This window comes from Stegastes partitus, unplaced genomic scaffold (genome assembly GCF_000690725.1).
Source record: "Stegastes partitus isolate 25-593 unplaced genomic scaffold, Stegastes_partitus-1.0.2 Scaffold1326, whole genome shotgun sequence".
Taxonomy (NCBI): Eukaryota; Metazoa; Chordata; class Actinopteri; family Pomacentridae; genus Stegastes; species Stegastes partitus.
Genome location: NW_007579057.1, coordinates 7930 through 21683, shown reverse-complemented (window position 1 = coordinate 21683; position 13754 = coordinate 7930). Strand labels below are relative to the sequence as shown.

At 41.2% G+C, this 13754-nt stretch overlaps 1 protein-coding gene across 1 annotated transcript in view; it reads left to right on the top strand.

Annotated features, from left to right (window-relative positions):
- shisa9a (shisa family member 9a) overlaps nt 1-12861 on the top strand; it is a gene marked incomplete at its 3' end in the record, with an annotated part of 48371 nt that extends 35510 nt beyond the window's left edge. The window contains exon 3 of the mRNA XM_008298547.1: nt 12676-12861. Within this exon, the coding sequence (XP_008296769.1) occupies nt 12676-12861 (186 nt within the window). The remainder of the gene's footprint in view (nt 1-12675) is intronic.
- Nucleotides 12862-13754: the final 893 nt, after the last annotated feature.

Genomic DNA, 13754 nt, shown 5'->3' with positions numbered 1-13754 from the left:
AATTCAGCCAAAAACAATTTGCAGAACTTACTTTTGGGTCTCACATAACAGATGAGTAAACTCTGAACAAAATGTGAGATGGTGCAGCAACACCGCTACCTAAAATGACACGGACCGACCCCATTGGTCAGCGGCAATCTTGCACAGCCAGACGTCCATCTTGTCAAACTCAGAAAGGTCTGAGGGAAATCATAATAGCTGACCTTTAGAAGAACTGGCTGTGAGATGGAACACCCGTCAATGGAATCGATGTACCTGTCTGGTATTTGATTATAAGTCAGCACCATGGACTCCCTGCGTCGACTTTTTATTGTGGAGGAAACACAATAAAACAGTTCTTTCATGAGCGTGAACAGCAAACCTTTCTAAAAGTTTGTGTGCCAGTCCTGACATTTGTGAATTAAAGTCTGTCTCCAGTCATTGATTATGCAGTTACATAAACAAAAGAATTAATTTAGAATGAATATAATCCCTTCCAGTCTAAAAAAGTCTCAGACGTAACTGTTGCTTCCTCTAGAATGTGCAGATCTATAAAGTCCCTGCTTGTCTACTAACTTGCTCCTCGTCAATCACTGCAGCTTGAGCACACCAGCTCACCAACAACTCTGCTGAAACACCGTAAAACCAATAGAACGCAATAGAAACATTGAAGTGATCCTGCCAAGTGCCACCTCGCAAACTGACAGGATTGGTTCTTTAGGTTTCTTATGTATAAAACCTCTGAATTCACGTTTTTGAGACTGCTGCTCTTGATATGTTTTCCACCATAGGATAAACAACAAACCCACCATTAAAAATCTGTGCATGGCAGCAGTGTGATCAAACTAGTATACATTGTGTTTAGTTTGTTATATCTTCATCATGTAGCTAGAAATGCTTGGACGCTGTGCACCAATCTCTACACTGAATGCCCAAAAGTAAAAAAAAGAAAGTAGCACACATAGCTTCAGGGAAAAGTTGACTAATCTCAATTACATCAGTTTATTCCGGTGATGTCAAAAAAACATTTTGGCCAAGAGCACTGCTCTGATGAAGGCCACTAAGTCGGTGCAATTAAGATTATTCAACTTTGCCCCGAAGCTGTGTGTGCTACCTTTATACCTTTGGGTATCCAACGCTGGAATTACATGACTTTGGTTTAGCAGCAGAGGTAAATATTTTGGGAGGTGTACATTTTAAAGACCACACTGACTACGCTGCTTCAACAGCCTAAATTATCATAACAGTCACTTGTCCTCACTGCCAGATAGTACTCATACAAGCATCACTTGAACCACCAATGGGAATGGTTTCAGTTTAAATGAGTGACCAAAGTCTGCATAAAGACAGTGGAGGGATATGCCACAGTACTGTCACCCAAGATATGGGACCATTATCTTTTCATGTAGTTTCGTGTTATTTTATTGTTTGATTAGATGTAGGGGAAAAACACTTTGTTAGGTTGAGGAAAAATGTTGTGGTTTGGGTTAAAACAATCGTTTGACAATGTTAACCATGTGTTAGAAACCTACATTTTCTAGGTTACCAGAGTAACAAGTCCTGTACCATGTAAAGGTGGAACAATGGATTTTACATGCACTTCCGCTACAGGTTGCCTAATTTCAACTAACGATTGTAATAAGCTGTCTGAAAAATGACCATGGGGTCCATTTTTGAGAAAGGACAGGCTCCATTGATGTCTAATATGTGATGGTATCCTCTGACCTTTTCTAGTAGAACTGACCTTTGAGCTTGAACGTGCTTGACCTTGTTGAGATAAGCAGTAAAACAGCAACAGCTGTCTACAATAAGTGCATTCAGTCAGCGTAAGCAGTGATAGCCATCACGGTTAAACAGACAGAGAGCAGTGTGCCACCCAGGACACGAGTCACAGAAAATGTAGCGTTAGTCATCCTTAACCTTTCACACCAAACAAACAAGGCATGAGAAAGTTGTAGTTTCCAGTAAAGAATATGGCTGCACATGGCGAAAGACAAAAAGAGGCCTTGATATCCTGTCAGGTAACGTCCTAAGGTTTAACTAAATTCGACTCGTCTATACATTGACAGAATGTGGACTTGTACCGGCACAATGCATTTGACCACCAAGACAATGGAGAATTTGAACTAGAGACACAACAACTATAGTACGACTTTAAATATTTAAGGTGACATGCTTCAAATAAGGCCAGCGTATCTTGTAACTGAATTATTCAGCAGCATTCTTTGCTAACAGCTGATTCAGCACGTTATTATAATATCCAGTGGACTTTGTAACCTGTGGTTTTCTCTCTACCTCACACTGCACACAGTTACATGGTAGCTACTAAAATGTTGTATAATTTAAATGTTACATATTTTTGGTCAATGCAGAACCATCTACAACGGGATACCCTGCTGCACTGATGCCGCCTCATTGTACTGAATGGGGAATCCTGTATTGTTGTTGTTTTTTTTTGGGCTATTGTTAGACTGAAAGGTCTTTTACAGGATTACATCCTCATACAGGATTACATCCACACTCAACAATAAATATTTTCAATAGCATCCAAATGGGCTACTTCAGATGCCATTGAGCAGATTTTTCCCGTATCCTGTCAGTGAGAAGTCTCTGGGAATTACTTTCTGTAACATAATTCATGACCCAATGTGAGAGTGCATGTGAATGACAGGAGACATGGTTTGAGGCTTACTTGCAGTGCACAGATTTAGTTTTATTACATAGGAGATAAAAATTTGAGCTGCCACTTTAAAAATCCCAAACATCTAAAGTCCATCTTCTCTTTTAGAAGCACTGGGAAAGTCCAAAGAGCATAATTCTTCTAAACTTAAAGAGACCTCTTTAATCTTTAATTGTCTGCATTCAAATACACCAAATGAGGAATTCAGTAATAACCTGTTAACCTGTTAAAATGTTCTTGACTGTGATAAGGAATTATTTAGCATGTCTTAGATGCCAATGTAGATGACAGTCTTCATCTCCATTGGTAACCAATTGTGACACCCGTTAGAGGGTGGCACACATACTCACAGGACTGGAGAAACCTCAGAGTTGGCTGATGCTACATAAAGATACAGCGACTGAACTAACGTGAGGATCTTACCTGGCTTTATAGCTAAACAATGTTAGAATATGTTTTCAAGAGACAGTCAGCATGAGATTTGAATACTGGAGACAACAGTGGTTTCAAGACAGCGCAAACTACTGATTTATTACGTTTCTGCATAGCTGAATTCAAATTGTCGGGTGTCTAATGAAATTGCTGTTGATTTAATATAATATTGCTATAAATAATGAAGCAGCCCATTTCATTTCATTTAATTCCCAGTAGAGAATTAAATACATAACTTAAAACATAAAAAATCTGTTTACATTAAACATGTCAGAAATATATATGTATTTGAAAATACTGAACCAACACTCCGCACAGATACCAAATAATTATACTTCAAGTTGGGCATTTGAATGGTCTGCATTTATATAGCACTTTTCTACCTTTAGTGGGACTCAAAACGCTTTACAATGTTTTCTCATTCACACAGAGCTGCCATGTAAGCTGCTGCCTGCCATTGAGAGCAACTTTGGGTTCAGTGTCTTGCCCGCCAACCTTGCGATTACAGGACAACCACTCTACCACCTGAGCCACTGCCGCCCTACAATACATTGTATTAGCTATAGATCGGTTTCTGTACACAAACAATCCAACCATCCATTTTCTTGCATGAGGTCAGGTCGTGATGGCAATATATGAGCAGGTCATTCTAGATTTCCTTCTCCCCAGCGACGTTTTCCAGTTCCTCCTGGGGAATCCTGCGGTGTTCCCAGGCCTTTTTCCTGCATAATTTAACACTGGTTCGCTAGCCTGAGTTCAGTAAGCCTTAATTTATGAGGTCTTTATCACGGTGCTCCTTTATAAGCTAAACTCCAACAATGCTCCTCTGGTTGCTTTTGCATTAAACAGTAAGAGGCTCCACCTGGTGGCACAACCAGTTATTACAACAACGAATATTCGGATCTCAAAATTGATATCCGGATACCATCACAACGACCGAATGTTCAGCTATTCGGATGTTCAGGTCCGGCCTTGGTAAATACAGGATCTCAAGCAGATCTAGCAGGCCCAGCACATCTGGTACCTACACCAGTTACATCTCCTACACTCGGTGGGTTAACAATAACTGTATCTGAACTAAAAATTGCAAATCTATTTGTCAGTCACAGACACAGTATCCATCACACTGTCCACTAAGTTTTCAAATACATTTTACCACACAACATTTCGCCAAAAGTTTCTTTCCACTGGCACCATCATCAGTCCAATCTTTCAGTTTTCAGAAAAAACATACTGTGTTTTCTGGTGTGTTTCATAAAAATAATATCTTCTGTACGTGATCCGAGCTTGAGGAAACTTGTTGATTTTGTTGACCTCGTGTCCTGTCGTCTCTCCTCTCCAGCTTGGCTGTGAGAGCCCTAATTTACTGAGATGATTAGCCTTTGGTGAAGGTTTCTTTCCAGCTTTATTGAGCAATTTCTCTCATTAGATTCCTTCAGTTTCTTATATTACCTCTTAATACACCAGATTTCCAATGAGCTGCGAGTTGGTTTAGTGAAAACACAGTAGGAGCTGAATAAGGCTTTCTGTTGCTGAAGTGTTGTCTTTATTTTAGATAAGGGTGTAGAGGAGCACTGTTGTGGGATCTTAGCTTTGTCTTTATTTTTCATTTTGTTTGACCCGACGCCTAAAACAAAATGAGACGGTTAATTGCCACTGCTGATTCCCAACTGCATCCAAAATCATTTTCATTTCTTTGTATTCTGCTGCTTGTTGTAATCTTGGGGGAAATATATCTCAGCTGCAGGAAGAAAAAGCTGGCGGTAGAAAACCTTCGTGACCTCGGAGTCGGTCTGTTTTGGTTCTTGGTGAGGCACCGTGACCACACCGGCAGACTCCCACTGCATCCGCTTCATCATCCCGACAGACATCCCGGTGACAGCTGTCAGTCACCCCGCTGAACGGGTTCAGAGTGTGGTGATGTCATCTGGGGGCCTTGTTTGTTTTCTACTGAGTGTGATCTGTTCCTCTATGATCAGGGATGAGAGGCTTTTACTGGGATATATCACGTTAAAGTAGGAAAGCATAATAATGGAAACTGCAGTCGCGGTGTTTTTATATAATTGCTGGATCTTTATTTATTCATTTTCTCAAGCTTGCATGAAGCAAGATGGGTCAGAATCATGTTACTAAGATGGGAAGAGAGTTCATGCAGTATTCCTGTGAAGCTAAAATAACTATTATCATTTAGGCGAACAGGAGTGAGGATTGTTTCCACATTAAAGCAAAACTGTATTGGAGTTAATAATGAATGAGAACATACAGTGTTGGTGCGGTTCACAGAGAGAAGCAGTGTGCTTTATAATTTTAATTAATTTCTGACCATGAATGCACGTTGAGGGACAATTAGCGCACATTTTACAGACTGGAACTGGAACATAATGTGATAAACTGCAGCAAACATTCCCTCTAAAATGGAATCTGTACGTCCAATAAAACTGCTTGTGCACCTATTGTAACCACTAACCCAAAGAGAACTGCTGCGGTTCCTTCCATGAATCACCGCCCTTACTTAAGCGCTTCATGAGGTGTTGAATTGCTTGAAGTGTGGTCCTTTCAAACACAGTTTAGCCTACTGAGAAAGGTGGATGACGCAAATTCAACAGCTCTAGCAGGTGCTGGAGAAAGTCCAGGTCTTCCCAGTCTCACATTAAAATATGTAATAGCTGGGGCCACAGAACAAAATGTATTATTTTCCTAAAAAAAGGCTGTAAAATTGTGACATGCATACGTTTTTTAGGAGTCTGTTTCAGCACTGTGGTCTTTTCATTAACCCAAAACAGTAGTTTTAGTGCCTTAACTGAACTAAGTAGCTTTGTAGAAGCCGAACAAACCGAAGCTGCGACAACAACAAAAATAACATGAATCGTTCCACATGCTAGTCAAATGTAAGTCTCCTGGGTGAAAGTCCTGTGACTAATGCCACCACCACCACCTCTTCAGCCTCCTAATGAGGACTTTGCTGCGGTTTATAAAGAGAAAAACAACAGAAGCAATAGAAGACATGAGACAATAGAAAAGTACAAGCCAAAAAAAAATTTAAAATGAAGCATCGCACTATTTTACAGCTTTTAGTGTGAAACTAACATATTTTGCACTGTGGAAAAACAAAGTTCTTAGACATTTTGGTATAAATCAGTGTTACAGGAGGGTGTTAAAGGCAAAATCTGAAGCAGAACACTTGTTTTTACATTCCTGTAATCATTTGTACTGCCTTTTCCTGTAATACTTAACCATTCTGCAACAGATAGTTAAAATTACTAACAGACTGCAGTTGACCCTTGATCCAGATCTCTACCCACGGTTCAGGACGCATGCCAACTGCGGAATAATTGCAAAGATGAACTTAAATAAATAGCTTTAATAGTGCTATTACTTTTTTAAGTAACTACAAGGACACCTGGACAGTGCAGTCCTCCACCAAGACCAATGTCCTACCTGGCATTTCTAAAGGAGATTATATGGATCCGTGCAAAAAATTGAATTGGTTGAGCTCCAACTCTCCACTTGGAAGTGTAATACTTTTTAGCATTCATTTGGAAATAATTCCCTAAAACTCAACGCAGAGACCCAGTGACAAGACACAAAACAGAATAGAACATGCTAATATAGTTGACAGTGACAGTCATGGCAATATTTGTCCCCCATACAGCTTCATTTTTGAAGAAAAAAAAACCCCAAAACAATCTGATCCACGACTCAGAAACTGTGATACGATTCCAAACACGAGTTTTATCATCCATTGCACCTCTAAGGTAGATTATAAAAAAGATGAAGTTGCTTATTTTGCCTCAGAACCAGGTACTGTGACCCCACTGCTTTTTGGCACAGCGTTAGATGAGAATATCAATACCACTCTTATGTCGGTTCCCTAAACATGAAGCTACAGCAGTTAGCTTAGCTTAGCACAAACGTATTAGCACAAACGTATTAAGCAAACAATACACATCGATCAGTGCTTTTTAGAGGTGTTGGTGAAGAGATTTGTTACTTCTGGTAAAGTACAGCCTTCCTTTTCTTTGTTCTAGTCACCATGCTAAGCTATGCCAACTTCTCTGAGTTCAGCCTTTTAACAATACAGTGATACTGATCATCTCTTCTGTGCAAGAAAGTACACAAGCTGATTTCAGAGGATTCCACGATATTGGACTTTTTTTGATTGTGAATAACGATATATGCATGTATTTTTCCAACTAATTACAGAGAACATCAGGCCTCACCTTTTGTGGAATCAACATATAATTATTCCTGCTCCTATCATGATGCTCCACTGGCAGGTGCAGACATAACATACTATACAGTGCTTTCCAAATGGACATATTCGCATTTAAAGAGAGCGAAAGAGAGAGAGAGAGAGAGAGAGAGAGAGAGAGAGAGAGAGAGAGAAATACTAATATTAAAAAAAAAGAATGTGGCTGTAACATCATGTGTTCCTCATATTTCTAAAATGTGTAACTGTTGTTTTAAGCCAAATTGCACCACAGCTGTAACCAGGTGTTCCTTTGTGGCTCAGTGAGAGTATAATTTGATTTTCCATCTTGTCATGCCCTTTGTGACATAAAGCATTAACATACAATCATATTTCCTTTTTTTTTCTCTCTTTTTTTTTGTGTAACTGTGGCTTTAGCAATTTTGTGCAGCCATTTCCGTGACTGCTCATGGATTCACTGCGAATCCGTTCATGGCAGATTGCCTGCAAAGGAGGAGGTGCACCTGTGCTTTGATAGGCTGTTGAATTTTACAAATGTGCTCCTCAACCGGACAAAATCCATTATGAAATGAGAAAATTGGTGACCTTATGCCAGGCGATTTGGCCTTTTATGAAAAAAAAAAAAAGGAGTGGGCCGCCTTTTATCATGACTGGAGTGAATGTTGTTTGTTTTTCTGGGGAATTTCTATTAAATTCATGAGAGAGGGGGGCTCAGCATCATATTGACTCGATGCCATCGGCTTCTTTTCTTCTCTATTCCTTCTATCCATGGCGTCTCTCTTCCCCTGCTTCTCCTTTCTAACCTCCACAGTGCACTTCGGTTTACCTAAATTCATGCAGCCTTCAGTGAGCCAAACCATCCCAGTAAACGCATTACAGAGACGCTGTGCAAGTCGCATTCAAATCCAATAATATTGTCGGAAAATGACTCAACCTTGCATTTTCCACCTCGCTGTTGTCTACGAGATCTCAGATTGAATGTGTCTTTTTATTCTCACCAAACACCGCAGGACGTTTCATCGCAGCGGGGAACTTCGTGCCCTCCTCCTTCGTCTACATGGCCTCACACACCATCTCTCACTTTGATGCTCTTTTTTTAATTGTCTCTCCTCTGCGTCTACCTTGTCAGTCAGGGTGTGTGTGTGTGTGGTTTGAGTCCGTGCCAGGGCTAAGTGTTTAATTAGTAACAACACAACTTGCTTCGCCTTGACAGTTGAGCCGTGCAGGTTTTTAGGCCGTTGAGCGCAACTCGTGGCTCAACGGAACACCACCGAGATAAAAGAGGGAGAAGACGGTGGAGGAAATCAATACTTTCGGGCTGTAGCTGCGCATCTTCCCCGTCTCTGTTTGCTGTGGAGCAACAAAAGGCCATCTGTATGAGTACCTTTAAGAGGGGCTGAAAGGGAAGAGACGGGAGGAAAGGAACAGCTTCGATAGATCGTCCATCTTTTCTGTGTCCTGTATTTTCTGCTTTAATGATTTTGGTCCAGCTTACTTTGAGCTTCACACATCTCCTTTATAGTTTTTCTCTGCCACCCAACTTTCTAACTATTTTCCCCCTCTTTGTTCTTTATGCATCCTCATCCTTCTCCATTTTCCCTATTTCACTTTCCCCCACTCTCATTTCATAGTCTCGCTCCCTGTCTCGACATATTTTTTATGTTCTTCAAATTATCAAGTGGCAGTATTGGAGCTTTTAAAAGAATGTATTCACTGAGCAAAGGATACCTTCGCCTTCCGTAACAGGAATTTGCAATTATCCGTCAGGCTCAGCGCAGCGAGAGAACAAGTCCCACATTATACTTCAACGTTCGGGCCGTGCTTTAAAGTCAGACTGTGCGGCTCTGCTAGAGGAGTTCCTCCTTGCTCAGCCCACTGCACATCTTTTGAAATGTAATTATCTCTTATTTAATTAGAGGAAGAAAGTACAGTTATCTAATTTTGCAACCACAATGCTGTAATTAATATAAGACATCTGTTACTTCCTACGCCATAAGTGGGTCGTGAGAAAGAGTCACACACAGTCACCTGCTAATACAGTGAAGGTAATAAGATGTATTTTGATAGTTTTAAAACCTGAAATGTGAGTGTTATGCAGTTGCTAGAGGATATGTGAAAGGATTGTGGAGAAGCCCAGTTGTAACACCTAAACACAACGGGCTGCAGTTGAGAATGTGTGTAATGGAAGAGAAAAATAATTGAAAATGTCAGTAAAAGTAAAGGATAAACAGTTGAATTACTTAAAAAAAGAGGTAAATGGTTGAAGATTTATATTCTAAGCACAAAGTCCAACATGTTTCCGGTGGGTGCTGGACTCCTGATCTTGTTTGTGATATTCATGGACATAATCTCAAGGTGAAGCCATGGTGAGGAGGGGGTCAGGTTTGGGAAAATCTGAATCTCTACTTTTTGCAGATGATGTTGTTCTGTTCACTTCATCAAGCCGTGACCTTTAGCACATTCTGGGGAAGTTGAGTGTGACACAACCAGGACAAAAGTCAGCACCTCCCATTCTGCAGAAATGGTTCTGTACCAGAAACCAGAGGATTGCTCCCTTTAGGTTGGGGTTGAGTTGATGTCCTAAGTAAAGAAGTTAAAGAATCTCTAGATCTTTTTCACGAGTGACAGGAAAATGGAGGGTGAGGTGGACTGAAGGATTGGGGACTGCCATGAAGCGAGAGCTAGGCAAGAAGGCAAAACTCTGGATTTACTAGATGTACCAGATCTATGTTCCAACCTTCATCTATGGTCATGAGCTCTGGGTAGTGATCAAATGAATGACAATGATAGCGATAGGGGATATCGGATAGCTGCTCCTTCACTATAAAAGGAGTCAGCAGAGGTGGTTCCTGGACACCTTCCTTGGATGCTTTCTCGGCATACCTAACTGGGAGGAGACCGCAGGGTTGACCCAGAACAGAACTTCCTATAGAGATTATCGATCTCTTCTGGCCTGGGACATCAAACTGGGAAATATTGGTAGAGAGAGGGACACCAGGAATGCCCTGTTGGGCTGCTGCTACCCTGATTCAACCCCAGATAAGCAGAAAAATAGATGGCAACATGGAGGATGGAGATTTTCAATGGTTTGAAATAATAATAAATGGTAGAGCTAAAAAGCATTTCTCTAACCTCATTACATCTACTACATTCTGACTTTACCAATCGTTTTTAGATGAATCAAACAAGCAGATTACAAAATCTCTGTCAGGCTCTGTCAGATTTGCAGACTTTCATCCTCAATCAAAGCAGTGAGGCTGATTGCTGAGTATTTAACATTTGAAGCAGCGAGTGCACAAAACTCAAGCAAATGTTACAACTAAGTCCAAGAACAATAGCCCTATTCTTCAAAGCCCCAAAACAACACAGTGAAATGTCTGCATGTGAAAGATTTTTCTTCCCTGCTGCTGTTGTGGTAATAACGTCCGGTCAGCACAATAATGATAGTCAGACGGTCCCTACTCTGGAAAAATACTGTTAAGAGGATATGCTGAGAAACAGAGGATCAAATATTTCCGCGTAGCTGGCATTTTATTGTTTTTCCATCTCAAAGACAAACCTTCTGTTTATGTTGAAGAATCCTGTGAGTCCAGAGAAAAAGACGGATGTATTTCATAAATGTTTTCAAACCCAAAGACACAGTCCTCACACAGCACCTGAAAACCCAGATTTGGGATGTGTCCTGTTTATTCTTTTGTTTTTCTGCTGATGTACATAGGTTTTTGCACTATCTGCACTGTCCTCTTTGCTGCAGTAACACTGAACATTTTCCCACTGTGGGATTAATGGAGGTTTATCTTATCTTATCTTAAAGTACTTCAGAGAAGACGAAGGGAATAATACTTCTCCACATCCAGTCTGTTGGGGTCTGAGCGATATGAAGTTTGTCATCTGCTCAATTCTTCAAGAGTCTTCATGAACCCCTTTGTGGACATCCTCGTGCATCCCAAAATTTGTGTTCATCTGACCAGTAGTATTCATCCTCAGCATAAGTGTGCCCATATAGATACCTACATAGTACATAGGCTGCACGGTGCATATACTGAACACATCTTCCAAGCAGACTAGAGAGTAAAATAATTTAGGCCAACTACACATCATGCTTTCATGCTTTCTGCCACCAGAGTCTGCAGACACCCATGTCCATCCATCCATCCATCCATCCATTATCTATACACCGCTTAATCCTCACTAGGGTTGTAGGTGGGCTGGAGTCTATCCCAGCTGATTCAGGGCAGGGGACACCCTGGACAGGTCGCCAGTCTATCACAGGGCTACACTTAGAGACAACGACGCACACTCACATTCACATCTACAGACAATTTAGAATCACCAATTAACCTCAGCATGTTTTTGGACTGTGGGAAGAAGCTGGAGAACTCAGAGAGAACCAGCGCTGCACAGGGAGAACATGCAAACTCCATACAGAAAGATCCCTGGCGTCCTAACCAGGATGAACTGCGTATCTTCTAGCTGCAAGGCGATGGTACTAACTACCGAGCCACTGTGCAGCCCAAGAGTTGTGACCAAGCCAACTTTGCGTATGTGCCAGGAAAGCAAAATGAATGCATGTGTGAGAAGATTTGTAAAGTGTTGCCCCAACAACATCCTCAAAGTATTGCCGGCATTACGTTCCAACTTTGTTAATATATCTCACTACAAGAACATTGTTAGAACTTTTTGTCTTGATCACGTCATGAAAAGAGTTTTTAAATGTTGGTTTGGAAACTTCTTTTATTATCTTGTAACATAATCTGTGGCCCTGAGAACGTCCTCAAAACATTCTCTGAAAGTTGCAGCGAAACATTGTGCCTGAGTTAAACCTTGTAGGAATATTACTTGAAAAGATATCCTGACTATGTTCTTTAAACATTAGAATGAAGCCTTTAATCAATATTCAGAATTGAAGGTGACGTTAGCCAATGTTGTGGGAATGTTCCCTGCCAGCTGGGGTATATGTACTGGCATGCATGATATAATGACTGGTAAATTTCATATAATTCACAGCAGATGCAGCTCATCAGTGTGCATATATGTGTATATATATATATATATACACACACCGGATTGTGTCCAAATGTGTACTAGGCAGCAAAGACGTACAACAGGCTGCAGCTGTAGAGCGATGGCAAGAGTCCATGAGTGGATGCTTATGAGAACAGTGGTGCATGGCCAGAATCTCTGCAGCAGCAGCAGCAGCAGATCATACAGTATAAAAAAGAGACGGTTATGTAAGTGGATGCTGGAAAATGTGAATGAGAGATGTTCCTGTCAGGCTGCCCCTTTAGCAAACCATTTGACCAGTGAGTGCCCCTCCAGAGTTAACCCTTGAACGTGATCGTAACCTTGTCCTGTCGCGTGTCCTTGTCCACAGAGGGTGGCCAGATTAACAACAACGTGGGACCAGGTTCAAACATGGGCCAGCAGCACCCTTATCCTGCCCTCAGCCAGCTGGCTCATGTCTACGAGCAACAGCAGCAGCAGCAGCATCAGCAGCAGCAGCAGCAACAGCAGCAGCAAAACAAGGATCTCAACAAGTACGCCTCTCTGAAGGCTGTAGGTGAGTGTCGAAAGTTCTGATTGTTATTTTAAAAAATTTCTAATGACAGAGACTGAAGAGCATTTTTAAAGATTGAGATAGTTCTTGTTGTTGTCATGCTGGTAGCTGTGACTTTTTGGAGGTGCAACATCCTCACAGTGAATCTTGGTGCCCTGTTCTTGTTAGTGGTGTAACCACGATTCGTTCTGGCATCTTGGCATCGAATCTTGACAAAATCAGACCTGGAGCTTTTGTGTCGGTATAGTTTACTGAATGCTTTCTGACCCAAACTCAAAGGGCACCGGATGCTTTTTTTTTCCTGGAGATCTTCAGGAAAGATGCGACTAAACTTCAGGACGTCAGCCTCGCGGGCAGATATGACAGTTGTTATTGATTACACTACAAAACTGGACGTGCTGTAAGACAGAAACTGCTTATCAAGCTTTCTAATGCATGCCGCCAACTTAAACGAGTCGGTTGCCAGTGCAGCCGATGTGAATTCGCCTCACTGTGTCCATATGTTACTTGGCAGTGGCATCAATATTTCATAACCTGAATTCATTTAAGACTGACGCGAGCAATTTTTCAGTGTCTCTGTCAGCTTGTTTGTGCGAGACAGGTACCCTGCCCTTATTTGATTTCAGAATTCAGCCCACTCAGAGGAAGATATGATCTACAAATACTTCTAGATATCTGTTTGAACAGCTACAAGATGTTATGTGTCCGCGGTTGTGCCCTTTATTAGAAAAATAATGTTGATGAATGTTGGAAACTCTTTTCTGTGTGTCCAGCAACAGAAGGTAAAATTGATTCTGATGACAAATGCACGAATGAACCTCCTCTGACCCTAACTATGCAGTGTGCAATTTGTAATGCTACTCCACACGCCACCCTACATGTTGAGGGTCCTGACT